The sequence below is a fragment of the Cannabis sativa genome, chromosome 6, assembly GCF_029168945.1.
Source record: "Cannabis sativa cultivar Pink pepper isolate KNU-18-1 chromosome 6, ASM2916894v1, whole genome shotgun sequence".
NCBI classification, from domain to species: domain Eukaryota; kingdom Viridiplantae; phylum Streptophyta; class Magnoliopsida; order Rosales; family Cannabaceae; genus Cannabis; species Cannabis sativa.
Window position 1 is genome coordinate 13955471 of NC_083606.1, and position 19116 is coordinate 13974586.

The 19116-nt window shown below is 30.6% G+C and overlaps 1 protein-coding gene and 1 long non-coding RNA gene across 3 annotated transcripts; one reads left to right on the forward strand and one right to left on the reverse strand.

The window, feature by feature from the left end:
- The first annotated feature begins 7902 nt into the window (after window positions 1–7902).
- On the forward strand, window positions 7903–9817 carry LOC115724861 (36.4 kDa proline-rich protein). Of its 2 annotated transcripts, none has more exons than XM_030654225.2 (2): window positions 7903–8931; window positions 9533–9817. In XM_030654225.2, the coding sequence occupies exon 1, from the start codon at window positions 8182–8184 to the stop codon at window positions 8914–8916; it is 735 nt and encodes a 244-aa protein (XP_030510085.1). In that variant the 5' UTR covers window positions 7903–8181; the 3' UTR covers window positions 8917–8931; window positions 9533–9817. The 2 variants fall into 2 exon arrangements, with proteins under 2 accessions (XP_030510085.1, XP_030510086.1); XM_030654226.2 differs by having other exon boundaries at window positions 7910–8931; window positions 9528–9817.
- Window positions 9818–10103: 286 nt separating this feature from the next.
- LOC115724867 (uncharacterized) lies at window positions 10104–18578 on the reverse strand. The gene is made up of 3 exons (XR_004013295.2): window positions 18275–18578; window positions 13660–14790; window positions 10104–11101 (listed from the first exon to the last, which is right to left on the reverse strand). It is a non-coding gene; the product is annotated as an uncharacterized LOC115724867 (long non-coding RNA).
- Between the last annotated feature and the right edge of the window lie 538 nt (window positions 18579–19116).

Sequence of the window (19116 nt, forward strand, 5' to 3'; positions counted from 1 at the left end):
AGTTAAATATCCATAGTAAGGAAGATGGCAGGGACATGAGAGTTTTCTCCTCTATAACTGCTTGGAGAGGTTCCCAACGGATCTTATGTCTGAAATTAGCTCTTAGGGAATATTAATCCTAGACGATTAGATCAGGAACATGGAAAGAAAATCGAAGGAAAGACTAAATATCATTCGGAACCATAAGGATTCTGGATAGAGGAAGTAAATTTTGCTAGCATTACTAATCCAATTTGGCTATTTTATTAAGAAGTCAAATAATAGTCTAATTTTTATAAGACTTAGAACCTTCTCAATATAGAACTTAAAATACCCTATTTCTGCAAGTCAATCAGTTTCATTCTCATGCTTAAATTATACTCTTCAACAACATATAATGCACATGAAATTCTCAATCAAAATACCAGTCTCGGACATGCATCGAGATTTGAGAAGTTCGAAGAAAGAAATTTACTTGTTAGAGAACTCGGTGGCAGTGTAGAACTCAAATAAAGGTAAGCCCTCGGAGAATAAATGTAACGTCAAACTCAAGCATCAAAGAAAATCCTGACAAAGAAGGTTGATTGATACGTACAAGTATGTTCTGCAGGACATGGACTTGGTTAATGAGTTTGTCAGTCTCCGCGTTGAAATCTAATGTTGATAATTGTCCCAAAGAGTCACAAACAATGGTTGGGGGTGGTGCACCTGAAAATTCATGAGGTTTGATCCAAAGAAGAAAACGAATGTAGTTATCGATGTAGTGATCCAGAATTATTTTGTTCATCGTCAACTTCTCCCTGCAAGTTTAAATTTAGTTTGAAATTTTAGTAAAAGTGATATAAAGTTGAATTCGCACCTTATTTATACATAAAGATGGTGATCCACGCATTCCTCAAATCAAGAGCCAAGATCAAGTTTCAAAAAAAAAAAAAAGAAAGACAGATTCAATGGTCTGGGAATGCCACCAGTCGAGAATTTAATGTGATATTTTGAATTGGGAAAATCTAAATGATGATATTCTTCTTGAAACTCGCATTGAAGTAATTAACTGTCATTTCATCAACTTCACTTCACGCACCTTCTCGGTAATAATTATCTCCACGGATTAGTAAAGCGATACCACATGTTGCTTCATTTTGAAAAAGGAAAGTTGTCAGCCACTAACACAACTATTTTGGAATGCCTAAAGGTGTTACCTTTAGCCTCCATCTATCCATCCACATAGTATGGTGCAAACATCCACAACCCTCAGAGTTCCGAAGGCTTAGGGGGTAAATGTTATCCATGTTTCCAGATAAGGACACGTAAAAGTTCTATAATGAATACAACTTAAATATTCCATGCCGAAATAAAACAACTAGGTTGGATCCGTAAATGACCAGTCTTTTCGGGTGAAGAACGAGTGACCCGTCCAGGCAGGATCCCATGCAACATGATGTAAATCTAGAAGACATTAAACCATCTATCTAGAGGAAGTAATTAGCAAATATCTAGCTACACACAGAAGTTTCCCATTTATTACCAGAACTCACAAGATCAGGAATTGCCTCCCAGAGATCTTGAACATAAGATCATATTTCGCTAAGTATGAAAAGATAGTAATTGGCAAACAAGAATTTAATGTGTATTTATTCTCCATGAACATAGGATACAATTTTGACAACTATTATCGTGATGTGGCATCCACATGAGCATACACAAGGCACTTCATGGGTTGGGCTTTACCAGATAAGCCCAAAGTTAACATATATTTTTGTAAATATCCCATCAATGGAAAAAAGGGTAATGATTATGATATCTCAATACTATAAATATACAAAGAACCCTACATGAAAAGGGTTAGAATTTCATTACTCACTTGCTCATGCAAAAAGAGAGAGTTCATCTGTTCTTGTAAATCCTAAGGCTTTTCTAGCCTTACAATAATAATATTTACTTGTGGACTAGGGCTCGTTAACGCCCTAACTATGTAAAAATCCTACTTATTATTGTCCTCTTTCTCTTTGAATTATTATTCTTTAGTTCTTATAAATATAAATAATCATTTTCTTAAAATCTCGGTAAGCAGCAAGTTTCTCTAATTGCCGAAACATGTTGGCTAGAGCCTTCTCCCCCAAATACTTCCATTCTGAGCATGGGAGTTGAATCCAAATAGGAGTTGATCTCACATTCTCCTTTTTGAAATTCATAGAAGCATCCCAAGCCTTCATAATGATAGGCTTCTTGTAAAAAAAATAGGAATTAATCCTCCCTTCAAAACTTGATATGAGCCTCTTCATCATGAAAACTAATAATGAAAATTACATGTGCAATTAAACCAACCTTATACACCTATTCCTTCCACATTCATTTGAAAAAACTATCAAATACATCAATTGGTGGATTAGCTCCTAACACATAGCAAACTAGTGTTGAATTCCAATACTTGATTTCATCAAAAATGTCATCCATATTAATTTTAACTCCTAACGTCATCCCGGAGCCCAAAACGTTATAATTCTCAAAATTTTCACTTAAATTATGAATCAAATTACCAAATCTAAGCATTAGGAGTAACGAAGCCTTACCAACCATTGATTGTTGCTCACACCACTTAGTAGTTTCAAGAAACGAACAGAAATCATGTTGAATCTCCTGTTCTCTTTACAATTGATGCATTGTCAATTTTTGTGAGAGATAAATACCTTCCCTTATCGAGTTCAAGTCATCCATCTCCACCTCTGATCCATCTTCTTAGAAATCAACAGGCTCAACACCAATTAGTTATGTAAGAGCTTTCATCTTCTTCACAGCATCTAAAGATGTTGACCTTCTTTTCATCTTTACTTTTACCTTCCCATTTCCTCTCATGCTATTTACTTTTGCAGAACTATTCCTAGATCCCTGAACAACCTTATGAGGGCAGCCACAACTCTTCATGGCCACAACTAGAAGCTAAAGTTCACTGCCCTAACAAAGCAAAACAGAGAAAATTAATTATATTAAACTATATTTAGATTGTTAATATATATTATATAAATTTTTATATCATGTAAATAGTTTAATTTATCAAAAGATAATTACAATATCATAATTTTTCTTTCACACATATAATATCGAATAATATACCTACTTATGAAACTAAAACTTTCTTCTATATAAAAATGTAAGCCATTTGCGACATAATACCAGAAGTTACATGTAGCGACATTACATATTACTTGATCATTGTGATTAGTAATAATTTTAAATTTAAATTGTTATATTAATAACTTCATAAAATTTAAATATAAAAAGGATAAACTAAAATTGAACTATAGTTACAATATATACTTTGATTGTCAAAAATTTAATTCGAATTTTTTTGTTAGATGTTAAGGATCTAACATCATTCTCATCATTTTCGTTACCCTATCTAGGCGTGGTCAAGATCTCAACAATCAATTTCCGTACAATAAACTAATTCATTCTAATGTAATTACAAAAACCTCGATATCTTGTTACAATTGGATTAGATTGGATACAAAATAATCAAATTCCGTATAACTAAATTAGATCGGTTATTGGATGACACTTCCAAAATCTGATTAAAAATTGATCTAATCCAATTACATATAGTATATATTTAAAAAAAATATATAGTATATTTATTTATATATAATAAAATAATTAGAAAAATTTACGATGCACTAGCTTCTTTCAAAGGGATGCGCAGATGCACCCCTATCTATTATGATATCTGAAATAATATTTTAGTCAAATTTTTTCTCATGGTCATGTACGTTGTTATTTAAGACATCTACAAAATTTTAAGAAATTCAAAAAAAGTTAACATGCCGAAAACATTATTCAAACAGTGGGTTGCACACGCGCAGGATCCTATTTTATTGTATACGTGTGTGAAATAGTTTGTTTGAACATTGCTTTCTATGTTGTAAATTATTCTAAATTTTTAAAAATTTTGTAGGATAACTTAAATAACTATAACGTACAGGAATATAAAAATTGGACTAAAAAATTATTCTAGATGACGAAACAGGTAAATGGTGCATCAATGCATAGTCTTTTCCTATGGACTTTATTACACCTAATTAAAGAAATCTCTAAAAAAAACCTTTAAGAACTTGCGCATAGTTTAGTTTTAATTGTAGTTTTTTAGTTAATATTAAAAATCAAGTGTTGAATTAAAATTTAATTAAAATACTGAAGATTGAATTGGATTTTGATGCTTAATTGGATTGAATTGGATGATAATTTTGCAAATTCAATTTCTAATTTGCTTGACCCACTTCTAATTCAATCCTTCAAAATACATCATTAAGACTTAACTTTCACTATTTTATTGTTCAAACTTTTATATTACACCATACATTAAAATACATCACCAAAATTTAGTTTTGCAAATTTTAATATATTTTATTTATTTCAAATATATAATATTACTATATATATATCTACATATTTTAAAAAAAATAAAACAAAAAATAATCAATAAAATATGTTTAGAGCAATAAATAGTATTCTATAAATATAGAAAAATGAAAAGTATATTTTAAAGAAGTCTTAAAATAAAGAAATAAACGTTAGAACATGTAATGTGTTTTTATTTTGGTTATTCAAATATTTAAAAAATCTCTATTTAGGAGTACTATAATTAAACCAAAAAATATATAAATTAAAACCCCCCATTTACCCATGCTAAAGAGAATTGATTTACATATTTTTATATCTTTATATATAAAATGTGACTATTTAACAGTTTTTGTTGGTTTAACATAATATTTTAAGAATATTAGATTATTCTGTTAAATTTAACGATGTTAGTAGGGTAAGTTTTATAAATATATATAAATATTAATTTATTTATTTTATATTAATTTAAAAATATAAATATTAATATTATTTGTTTTAGGTTAATTAAACTTATATCAATTTTAGATTATTTTAAATATATATATATAAATATTAATATATTATTTGTAACATTATTATATTTTTATTGTTATTTTTAATATTGGGAACATGTTCAATTGTAATATTCTTAAACTTTATATTTATTTTCCTCAAAATTTTAAAACTCTAAATATTATTTTTTTTGAAAAAAATTAAAAATAATAAATTGTTTTCTTTAATTTATAAAATTTTAAAAATACATATAATAAAAATAAAAACTAAAATATAACTAAACATACGTGTAATGTACATAACAATAACCTAGTATATATGAAATATATAAATATATAAATTTTAACTTATAAAAATTAATGCAAAATGAGTACATATACACACTACACCAAAAACAATAAGTTAGTAACACTTAAAAATGTTGCAATTACCTAATTTGAGTAATATTTATAGATTTTGTAACATTTACGAAAAATGTAGGATATGTCAGTGTGAGCAAAAGTAAAATATTTTCAAATTACTATTTTTAGTGACATTCTTAAATGTCACTAATGAATAATTTATATATTTTATTTTTATATTAAAAATACTGTTGGTTTTGATCAAGACAATAAAAATTGTTAGTGAAGTATATATTACTAATATTTGTAAAATTATGATTAAACTATTTATATATATAATTGAAAGACGTTTCGGTATAGACGTATGGATTTTTCAATAAAATAATTAAAACATTATAATCCACATTCAAGAACATCATTTTGTTTTTCATATATTAGATAATTTAATTTAAATATATTTTCACAAATTTAACTTAATATTAAGAAATAAATAAAGTCTCATAAATATTATAAATAATGCATGATAAAATAGAATTTGATAGTATTTCTTGAAAAAACTAACAAAACAACCATGAAACTTCAATTAAATACAAAGAAATTGAAATACACTACAACAAATCTAAAATATAGGCACGCCGTAGTTAGGCACGACAAAAATATGTGCCTACAGCACAAATTTTTAGGGCTGATACACCTATTGTCGTGCCAACTTTTTTTTTTGTTGTTTTTTTTTTTTTGTAAATATCAAAGAAATTAAGGCACGCGACAAAGGGACTTTTGACACGCCTACTGTAGTGCATACTTTATTTTTAGTTTTGGAAAAGAAAATTTTGGGAGAGGTAGGAATTTTCTCGGGCAAAAGGCTGAACTTTTTTTTTCTGCACAAATAATAAAACCCAAATTTTTCTTCTTCTCCACCCATTTCTTCTTCAGTACAATTTATCTTTCCCTTCTCACACTGTAATCTCTCTCTCTCTCTCTCTCTCTCTCTCTCTCTCTCTCTCTCTCTCTCTCTCTCTCTCTCTCTCTCTCTCTCTCTCTCTCAAAATAAAATCCCGTATCTCTCATTCAACAATATTCTTCTTGTTAATGTGTACCTGAGTGGCTTGGAGTTTCAGCACTGGCAACAGTGGCTTCTCGAATGTGGTTGCGCTACATCTTACAAGACTGGCCTCAAGTTGAATCATTAACCTCTTAACTCTGAATTGTCGTCGTTTAAGGTGGGTATCAAGGGGTGACAATGGAGGTATTGTCTCGCTTCGACATTGAAATATATAAACACAAACAAAAAAAAAAATATTTACAAAAATTTAATTTCCACAACAATATAAAGTTCTGTATATATCCTCAAGAGAGTAACAAACATTAAATAATTTTACATAGCTAACATGATATTTAATGAATACTAGGCAATTATTCTTAAATTTATATTGAACTTACTAAATGTCATTGACCATGCAACTAATTTTGCTATCGTAACTCTTAAATTACTATAAAAAAAACTATATTTATAGTACAACATAAATTTTTTGTGACTTAATGTGAGTTTTAGTCACAATAAAAAGTTACTTGTGACTAAAACATAGTATTTAACGAGTTGTCACTAATTTAATTTTAATCACACATTTGATCACAACAAATTGTGATTTTTATGACTAATTATATTTTTAGCCACGGACCTTTTAGTCACAATGTAGGAATGTTAATTTATAATTAGTCGCAATTTTTTTATTTTTAGTCACAAATTTTATTGTGGCTAAAAGTAAGATTTTTTGTAGTGAATTAAATAGTTTTGTAGTAAATGAAATCATTCAAATCAATACTAGGTCATGAATTTTTAGAGACTTTTTAAGGGAAATCTCGATGGTTCTATATTTTTTCACCCATATTCTCAACTCATAAAAATATTCACAAATTAGTAATATTTTTTTTATGAAATGTGACTAAAATACATTAACCGTGACATTTTACAATAAATGTTATTACTAACTAAAATGTAATCTATTCTTATTAATGTTATATTTTTGACCCAATGTTATTAAATTATATTGTGACATTTTTATATAAATTTCACCCATTAAAATATCACTAATTCTCACTTTTGCAGTGTTGTGACATGTCAGTGAAAATTGCCCTAATGGCCTCTACTCTTGAGTCATGACATAATTAAGGTGGCACCTATCTTTAGGTGTCCTTTGATGTTGGACATGAACAATAACAATACTCATAATTTAAATATTAAAATATATTAGTAATTTAATTTATCTTATTACCATAAATAAGTATAAAGAATAATCTAAGTGAACTTCCGAATGTGATGTTAAAATTAAAAAAAAAAAAAAAGTACATGCCATCTCCCCAAGATATAGTACTGTATATACTTTATTGTATTAATTATATCATATATATATATCACTCATTGTTATTTAACTTGATAATTTAACGACGTGAAATATTGAGACTAGTCATATGTAACCATAGATGTATAGATCATTAATTAATATAATAGTACGTATTTATACTCGAGAGGCCAATGACAAATTAATCGTCAAAAACATGCATGTAACACGAATATTATTAATATTATCCATCGAAGTTAGAAATATATATACATAAATATATATAGAAGTAGTATAGTTAATTATATCCACGGTATATACATATAGTATATACATAGTTGCCAACTAGCAAAATTTGGACTTATCAAACATAAAAAAAAATTGCACAGCTGCCTTTCTTGCTAGGTTTACCCCATGTTCACGTGATGTTGCTTAGTGATCAGTAGTAGTCCTCATTTTCTTGTTTTTTTGTTCTCTTTCACTCCTCTTCATCATTCTCATTATTATTTCTCATCACTCACACTACTATTTCTATATAAGACCCTCTTTGCACTTCAAACTCTTTACCTCTCTTTCTCTCACTCTCACTCTCTTTATTAAAACCCAAAAAAAGAGAAAGAGAGAAAACACACACAATGGATTCCTCAAAGCTTTCAGCTTTGCTTCTCATTTCCATGCTCTTCATTTCCTCAGCCACTCCCATTTTGGGATGCAACTACTGTGGCAAACCCCCTTCAAAAGGAGGTAAAGGAAAAGGAGGAGGAAAAGGTACCCCAGTTAAGCCATCTCCCAAGGGTCCAATTTTCCCTCCGGTTAAAGTTCCTCCAGTAACTCCCATAATCACACCAGTTGTACCCAAACTCCCTCTCCCACCAGTAACCACTCTCCCACCAGTTGTGCCCAAACTCCCTCTCCCTCCAGTGACCACTCTCCCACCAGTTGTACCCAAACTCCCTCTCCCTCCAGTTAAGGTCCCTCCAGTTACTCCACTACTCCCACCAGTCACACCCCTTCTTCCTCCCATTCCGGTTATCGGTGGTGGCGGCAGCCCTCCTTCGAGCCCAGGGAAAGGTGATAAGCCTTGTCCTCCACCCAAGTCTAGCAGCAGTGAGACTTGTCCCATTGATACTTTGAAGCTTGGTGCGTGTGTGGACCTTTTGGGTGGGCTTGTTCATATTGGATTGGGTGACCCTGTTGTGAACCAGTGCTGCCCTGTTCTACAAGGGCTTGTTGAGCTTGAGGCAGCTGTTTGTTTGTGTACCACTTTGAAACTTAAGGTTCTTAACTTGAATCTATATGTTCCTCTTGCTCTTCAGCTCCTTGTCACTTGTGGAAAGACTCCTCCTAAAGGATTCACTTGCAGTCTCTAGATTATTACAATCTAAGTACGTACAACTCTCTCTCTCTATATATATATATATAGATATCTATATATAATGTATATTTATTTCATTAATTATGCATGTGAAAACTCCTTTGATTTTGACAAGCAGTGATATGTACTTTATAATTGTAAGAGAATTGGCTAATTAATTTATATAGTGTTGTGTGTTGACTTATTCTGAAGTCAAACTAGTTTTAATAATTATGTGAAGTTGGTAGTACGAATTAGAAAGAATATTGTTATATGCTAACCTATAGCTAGCTATACATAAATAAATATGGTTGATTAATTTTTTTGGGATAAAGATGGATATGTTGAACAAGAGGTTAATTAATTAAGTCAGTCTAGGGAAAGAAGCATTAGTTCTTGATAACAAAAGTGCAAGTTGTTTTTGTTTTTTTGGGATCTAATGATTATTTTAAAGCTTTTGAAAATATAATTGCAAGAAACGGAAAATCAAGCATTATTTATTTATTTTTATTTTAATGGAAAAGTAGTAAGAAAATAAAAACACAAAATTAATAAATGAGTGTAATATTGTTTGTCACTATATATAATTTGCATGAATATTTGACTCACAGAAATGTTTTATTGTAGTGCAGGTCTGCAAATTTGATTGGTACAGGATTGGACTCGTCATGAGAGGATGTCGAGCTGCCTATCTCTCTCTCCAAAGAAAAAAAAAAAGAAATCTCTTTTTTATTTATTTTTGTTAATTATTAGTATTTGGTACTGAGGTATTATTGTTTGTTTGGTTAAATTTAATTAATCATCATGTGCAAAGTACCATTATTTGCTTCTCTTTATTATTAATTTATCATCAAATTGTTGCATGTGTGTTCCTTAATTTGACAAGGATTTTAATCAATCAAAGATATGATTATTTCTGTCTCGTCCCTTTATATATGTCTAATAAATGATTATATTATTATTCATAATATTAATAAGCTGGTCAGGTTATACATGCAACAAAGCATTAATAATTTTTATTTTCTTTTTAATTTGAAGAAATTATAATTATTATTATTATAGGATCACTAGTAAACAACTCGCGAAGAAATTAATATAATTTTTTAAATAACATGAAAAATTAGATGTATAAATTGTCTCGCCATGTATTTATCAAATTGGAAGTCCGATATGGTTCTTATATAACACTCTTCTATATATCATGATCATTTAAAATTATTCTCATCATTTTATATCACTCGTTCATCATATTTCACTAACTCGCTATCATTTTATCTTACTAAAAAATGTATAACTATGTACATATAAAATAAATCAAGCAATATATTAATATTACTAACATTTTATACAATTTTTTTTTAATAATATGATAAGTTAAGTGTACGTCTATATTTTAAAATTTCTTTTTTATAATAGAAGTCTGACATTATAACACTCTTTTGTATATCCCGATCATTCAAAATTGATATCATCATCATTTTATATTACCCATTGTCATTACATCATTTGAATTATTAAATTATAAAAATATTTTAATTAAAACATACGGCTGGGACATGTAACATATGATTAATTAAAGGAAAAATATGAGATATGATGGGTCCGACACTGCTAGCCACGTGTAGACATGTGTACACGTGACAAATTTTTAGTGGTACACGTAATAATTATTAAAATATTATAAAAATAATTTAAAAAATAAGATAATAATTAAATAAATAATTTTTTCTTTTTCTTTTCTTTTTTTTTCTTTTTTTCCTTTTTCTTCTTCAACCATCAAACCGCAGTTCTTTTCTTTTTCTTCTGCGAGATCCAAGCAAAGGGCTCCGACTCAAACAACTATAACTCTACAAAGATTACAACCTTCTACTCTTAGATCCAAGGTTGCAACTCTAATTCTTTTCAAATTTTTCTATACTAGGGTTTCTGATTTCTAATTTGGGGCTAAAAAATTTCATTCAAGTTGGGATGGAGGTTGTTGATTTCTTAGACTTTAAACCCTCGATCATAGTAAATGTTAATAACAATGATTCTAAGAACGATCGTGTACTCATTAAGAGGAAGACCTTGCAAGTTGTGTAGCAGTGCCAGAGATCTCTTGAATTGCTCAAAACCATCAATAGTTTTATTGATGATCATGACGAAGATGATGATGATGATGAAGAAAATGACAACATTGTTGAACCTTCTTCCGGAGACCACTAAAGCAATGACAAGGTCGAGGAGGTTTAATTTTGAGTTTGGCTTAATTTTTTGTAGAAAAATTATGACTAACAGTGCAGAATTAAATGAACTAAATTTTAAAAAATCAAACAATTGACAATGATAAGATTAACAAATCACAAACAATAATCAAACAAAAACAGGGGTAAAAAGAGTAAAGAAAACTAGAAACAATAAAGATAGAAAATAAAGAAATAAATGTCAAGATATATACTAGTTCAAGTCTGGTAGATCGATGTGATCTATGGCTCTGCTCTAGTTTTAGAAGACCACTGAAATCCTCTTTATTGATTGAGCAAGAACAGGTACATTACACTCAAGATTGATTATCTGCTGAGTTTTCTCAAAGTATTTCAACTCTCACACTTTCACTCAAGAATCTTCTTCATCTACAGAAGATTCTTCTTACAAAACCCAAACCCAATCTCTCTCTTTTCTCTGTACCTCTCCCTGTACCTCTTAATCTTTTCTCTCCCTTACTCTTAATCTCAATCTGTACTGATTGAAGTTTGTCCTCTTCAATGCTTAAGTGGATGGTAATTATAGGCTTAGGATCAAGATCCTAAAGTCAATGGTTGCAAGAAATAAAGTTGTTAAGTTAGTTATGAAATAACTAACTTATCAAACTCTCCTTCGAGCGAGATCTCCATGTTAGCATAAGTCATAGTGCATTCGGGAATAACTATGAGCTTACGGGATCACAGACCAAAGACACTTGTTGAAGAAGCTTTTGGATAGGATAGAGCCAACTGGAGTCGACTATCTAGAACTTCCTTTCCAGGAGGAATAACTAGCCAACTAAAACTCCATCCCAAAGAGAGGCTAGCTATTCCTGAAGACCCTTCTCGGAAGGACGAGGGAGAAAGATCAAAGTTTGAGCTTGGGGTTTTCTTACAATTTTCAGTTGTATTATGTTTGTTATGGCTTATTTTGGTGTTCTAGAGAGTTTGGTTTGATTTGGGGAAGTTTTAAGTTAGTTTTTAAGTTTTTTGGGTTTATTGCAAAGAAACGGTTAACCAGTTTCCCTGGCAGAACCCAAAGAATCGGTTTACCATTTTGGGAATCTGGTTTACCAATTTTAGCAATTTGAGAACCCTATTTTTTCACATTTTATCGATATTTAGGATAATGTCATCCTATATATCAACACAAAAACTTCTATGTTTCAGTTTAAGTCCCCATAAAGTGATTTAGCATATCATTATCAATTTTACGTATGTTGTGACTTAGGAGCCTGTAAATCGTCGAGCAACAATTTCTACTCTGGTTGACCGACGCACCTAAATTCAAAATCAAGGTAAGATTAGTATAATAATATCATACGTGATTGCATGTTTAGCGTGCATTTTATAAATGCCTGTTATATAACATATCAGTAATGGCGGTATTAGTGTACATAGAGTAGCACTGAATAGCGATGGATATATGTTTGGCATAGTACAGATTGACATTATCACATCGGTACGACTAGAGTGCCAAGTATAGGCTAATATTATGGTCAATAGTACTATCATACGAATGTTCTAGACTCAGTACACGTGGGACGTGAGATAGGGTTATGATTGGGTGTATGGGCACCTATTTATAATATGGTTTATGTTTATGTTTTTATTATGCTTTTCTTACTGAGTGTGTCAACTCACAAATATTGTTTACTTGTGTTGGTAAGGGAAAGACAAAGGCTGAACAACAGTGAGCTTGATCTAATGAAGAGTGTACATAACAAGGTGGTTAGACCTGGAGTATTCAATCTTCGGGGCAACAAGCTTTATTTTGATAGTCGTTAGGAGACAACTTTTGTAATTAAGTATTTTGTAAAATGGTTGTAATTTTAAAAAGGGATCCCAGTTAATGTAAAGTATTTATACATCCAAGTTTAAAGTTTAATTATGAAAAATTTAAATAAATCACTTTTTTTAATAAACACGTTGATTAGCAACAAAATGTACAGTAAGTATTAAAATGACAATAACACGCCTAATCTAGTAGGGTATTACACATAACCTAGGAAAGCTAGCTCCCTTAACTGATTTAGGTTCCAATTTGTCAATAGATTGGTGTACATATGTTGTACACCCAAAGGTTCTTAAGTGTGTTAGGTTTGGGGTTCTATTGTACCACATTTCATAAGGGCTCTTTAAGCCTATAACACAATTTGGGCTTCTATTTATAAGATAGATTGCAGTAGCTACAGCTTCCCTCCAAAATAGTTTCTCTAATTTGGAACTGAACAATAGATATCTAACTTTGTTCAACAGGGTTCGGTTTATTCTTTCAGCAACACAATTTTGCTCTAAGGTCTTCGCTACGGTTCTATGCCTAGTGATCCCATACTCTTGACACAACATGTCAAATTCAGAGTTAATAAACTCTAACCCATCATCCATCCTAAGGTTCTTAACTTTTAGATCGGTTTGGTTTTCCACCTAAATTTTCCAAATTCTAAATTGTTCCTGGCACTCATTCTTAGTTGCTAGCAGATAGGTCCAAACACACCTACTATAATCATCAACTATAGAAAGAAAATATTGCTTACCAGAGTGAGTCGACACTTTGTATGGCCCCCAAAGATTAGCATGCACATATTCAAGTCTCTTCTTAGTTATATGCCTTGCTGGAGTGAATTTCAACTTATGTTATTTCCCTAAAACACAAGCTTCACAAAAATGGTAAGGCATAAGAATTTAAATTTTTAATTATACCTTATTTGTGCATTTCTTTAAGGTCATGTTAACTGATATGCCCAAGTCTATGATGCGACAACTACATATTCGATTCTAGCCCTTTTACCAAATTCGCCTCTCCTGCTAGAACAGTTTCTCCTTGGACAACATATAAACCATTAATCTTTTCCCCTTTCATCACTATCAGGAAATCTTTGGTACTTCTCAAGATTCTTTGCATGGACTTGTATCTATAACCCTCATCTTTAAGTGCACCCAGTAATATGAAGTTTTATCTTAACTCTAGAAAGTTCCTTACGTTCATCAATACTTTAAATCCACCATCATACTGTTTGATGGTAACCTTTCCAGTTCCAATGACCCTACATGAATGATCATTTACTATTAGAAATTTACCTCTATCAATTGATCTATGATCAAAAAATGTTTCTCGACTTGGACACATGTGATACATGCATCCAGAGTTAAGAATCCACTCCCTGCTCATTGAGGATTCTGAGATGGAGAATAATTCTTCATCCATTGAGCAGTCGTCACTATCTTCCGTGACTCCAGTTGAATCCTTCTTATGGTGATGATGTTGGTTGTCCTTCCTATCTTTATTGTGATTGTTGTTGAAGTCTTGTGCTCCTTGAACTTCTTGCAAAATATTTGCAAGTTACCAGACTTTCCACAAAAGTAACACTTTCGAGTTTCCTTCTCTCTGGACTTCGATCTTGATTGAGAGTGATGGTGTTTACTTTTTGAACTTACTTTCTTGGGGGATCTCTCTCTTTCCAAATACACTTCTTCCTCCTTGGATTATTTTTCCAATTGTAATTCAAAATCCTTCGATTTGAGTGTGGCAAGAACATCCTCCAACGCAATCACATCTCTACCATATTTGATGGGACCTTTGACTTTTTGATATGTGATTGGGAGAGATCTCCACAAAATAATGGTCTGGCTTTCTTCATCAACCTTATGATTTATACTAGCCAATCCTACAATAATATCATCAAACATGTCAATATTATCATCAAAAGAAAGAGAAAAAATCATTCTAAAACTATATTATCTTTCTAGCAAATTAATTTTGCTAGCAAATGATCATGGCCTCATATATAATTTTTCAAGCTTGTTCCAAATCCCTTTAGCTGTCTTTTCTATGACAAGCTCTCTTCTCACACTGTTGGACAGATACATGTTGATCATGTAATAAGCCATCTCCTCCATTTCTACTTTCTCTTCTCGTTTCTTCTCAACCAGTAATTTCTAATCTCCAAGAATTTTGGAGACTTTCTTGTGCACTAGGATTCCTTTCAAACTTTCTCTCCATAGCGCAAAGTTTTAGATTCCATCGAACTTCTCCAATTTGAATCTTGCTGTTGACACTGTTAATTGTGTTCTTCAAGAATTATAGCAGAAAGAATCTTTATTCTACCTTCTTGATCGATTACCAAGCTCGATTTGTGGGAAAATTACAACTAATATGCAAAATCAAATCAAATAAAACTTTAGACAACAGACAATTAGCAATGATAAGATTTACAATTAACACAGTTATCAGAGATCAAAATAGGGATGAACGAAGTATCTAAAAACTAGAAACAATTAAAGCAATAAAATAATAAAGTCAACACCAAGATGTGTACTTGTTCAAGTCCTATAGATTGATGTGGTCTATGGCTCTACTTCAGTTTTGGAACACCACTGAAATCCTCTTTATTAATTGGGTAAGAACATGGTACAATACAGTCGAGATTGACACCTTGTTGGATTCTCTCAAAGTGTATATCTCTTACACTCTTACCCAAGAATCTTCTTCATCTACAGAAGACTCTTCATACAAAATCTAAACCCAATCTCTCTCTTTTCTCCGTACCTCTCTCTCTATACCTCTCAATCATTCTCTCTCAAAATCACCTCTCAAAAACTCGTCTGATCTTGTTCTCTCCAAAAATATTAAGTGTTGGTGGTATTTATAGATCCAGGATATATATCCTAAAGTCGGTGGCTGCAAGTGCTAAGTTGTTAAGTTACTTACAACTTAACAAACTCCTCGTAGAAATATCTCTACGCCAGTAAAAGACAAAGTACTTCTGGATAAAGCGTATGCTTCTCGGATTAAGAACCGAAGCACACGCTAAAGGGTCTTCTTGGATAGGAATAAGGATATCTGGAGTCAACTATCCTAGACTCCATTCCAAGAGGGAACAACTAGCCATCTGAAACTCTTTTCCGAAGGAAGATGAGCATTCCTGAAGAATCCTTCTAGGTGGACATGATAGGCATATGAAAACGCCCTTCGAGATGACACCTATCATTCCACGAGACTTCTTCCAGATGGTCAAGTTAGACTTCTAGGCACGCCCTTCCGGAAGACATCTAGCTTTCCATAACCAGAATAATTTTTGGAGATCTTTTCATTTAGAAAAACTATACCACAGTAAGATTTAAATATTTTTTTATATGCGTAACTTTTTTTTCTTATACGAGAGTGATAAACAACTATTTTAACTTTATTTTTGGTACTATAAACTAGTCAGAGTTTTTTACAAAAATTACAGGTGGGCTTATTAAATAATTACAACATATGTATAGTACACAATTATGAAGAAAAATAATTAGACTGAAAAGCTCTCCTAAATACCAAAACACGTAAAGGGTCTCCCGAAATATCATTTTAAATGTGTATTATAGATTTTCCTTTTATTTATAGTGATACACTATATATGAAACTACTTTTAATATATAAAAAAGTTGTATGCTACATATATATTTTGTTATATATTGTTAAAGTTAACAGTTAAAATTAATACTGTTAAATTAATTAATTATAATATTTAAATTTAATAATTTATTTTATTGTTTATTAAAATATAATTTTTATAACTATTTTAAAGTGTTACTAAAATTAAGTAGATATGTTTTATGAAAATCTAAATTTAAATTTTATTAAATGTTAAATTATTAATTAAATATTTTTTTTAAAAAAAAAAAAAAAAGAGGGTATAAGTTTGAATTCAAGAATCCTAAGTTATACTAATATATATATATAAATATATATATATATATATTACTATATTATTCATATAATAATACAGAGAAATATATGACATTAGCATGTTCATATGCAACTTCTAACAACATATTCTTGGAATGTACCATGATTTTTCCTTAATCTATGGCTTCTGGAAAAATAAAAAATCCACTATATGATGCTTTATTATAAGATATCCTTCATTTTTTTTATTTTCAAAAAAAGAAAACAAATTTGTTTGCCCTTTAAAAAGGTGTAAGCTGGTTTCAGATTGTTTCCAATGGACTCTCAATAAATTCAACCACAATAATATATTATTATTATTATTATTATTATTATTATTATTATTATTATTATTATTATTATTATTATTATTATTATTATTATTATTATTATTTGTAGTATTATATATTTAATTGAGACCTAGTTTTATAGTAAGTGATTATAAATATCCAACATCTACAATCCAAATTCCTTGGCTCTCTCATAGCTAGCATATAGAGACATGGGTGGACCACACAACATGCAAGTGCAAATATAAATGATAAAGCTACAAATATGTCCCTTTACCAAAAGAAAGTAAAATAAAAATTATTTGTGTCTCATGTATGTGGGGGCCAAATCTGTGTCTAGATTCTGGGTTTGGATTTTGCAGTCTAGGTTAGGGGTCTGTGGTCGGGGTCTGGGATCCTGGGCACGTGATATAGGGTCCAAGGTCAGCTCTGGGGTCCAGATTTGCGATCTAGGGTCCACTTTTGGGTCTAGGTCTGGGGTCCGAGTGCGGGTGCGAATCTGAGTTTGAGTTTGGGCCAAAATTGGGATCCGAGATCGGGCCCGAGGTCTAGTCTGGGTCAGGTCAGGTCAGGCACCAAAATATTGATGAAAGAAAATAACAATGAGAAAAAAATGATTCAATTTTTTTTTAAAATCACTTTTTTTTAATTCAAACTTTCAAAATCATGTTTCTCATTTTGAAAATTATAAAGTGAAAATATTTTTACAGGATATGTTTTTTAAAAATATTTTCACTTTTTTAATTAAAAAAACAAAATATTAATTAAGAAAAAAGTTTTACATAATGTTTCTATTCGTCTTTTTGAAATTGCACATGTGATAGTCAAGAGTCCCGTGATCCGTAAGGGAAGAGACCGAGAGCTGTGCAATTTCACATCGCCCGAAGAAAGTCAAATGTGATAAATCTGAGATTATATAGGTATGGAACTACATAGTTGAAGATGGCTTAAATAGATTGATGGGTACTACCTATGTCAACGAGGTGCATCTTATTTTCGGTAGCAAAACTCCAATGTTAAGTGCGTTAGAACTTATTTTATCAGGATCTAATTTACTATCATGTATGTTTGATTATTAACGAAATAATCTAATAACGTAAAACATGTTTTACAAAATGATTAAATAGAGACATTAAGGTTGAGGATCCTTACATTGGTTGTAGCAGAATAAAGTTATTCTTTTTGTTCAATCACTCTAGCCTTTGATTCTATTTCTGCAGCAGAGTATTTCCAAGTGATGAACTTAAAACTTGAACTATTAATTTGATCACTCTTCTATACAGCCTTCCACGAAGACCTAAGTATCACACTAACTAAAGTGTATTTAATCAGTGTATGGCACAAAAATCAAAGAGAGATGAGGGAGACTAAGTTCAAAATTTTGATGAAAAAAAGAGAGCTTTTTCTTGTCAAGTTTTGATTGAATGACTTATCTGACAAAAGCTCTCATCACTTTGCTTTTGTACTACTCACACTAGTTTAGGTTTAGATTAAATGGACCAAAATAAATGATAAATGGGCTCATTAAATGACCCGTGGTCGAAATCATATAAACTATATGGTGGCCCCTATTTAATTTTGCCATTTTATTTCAATCTAATCTTGATTAAATGTATTTTATCTTTTTCAAATTTTACCATTCATTAGATCTAAACTATTTAAATTCTAATTTTAATTTAATAATAATTATCAAATAAAATATAATTTAAATATAGTCATTAATTTAACCCATAAAGTGTGATAATTAACGAATAAAATCTAATTTCTCTTTTCTTCTTAATTTTTTTCCAATCTAAGTGAAAATTCTCAAATTAAACATAGTCAAGTTTCGAATTTCAATTGATTGAGTCATCAAGATGATCCCAGGTAATGTGGGGACCATGAACTTATAAAATTAAGCTCCCATTAAGTTGATCTAAAATTTACTGAGTAAATTTCTTAGCTTATTAATTCCTCACGACTTCATTATAGACTAGGAATTGCCCTTTTGAATA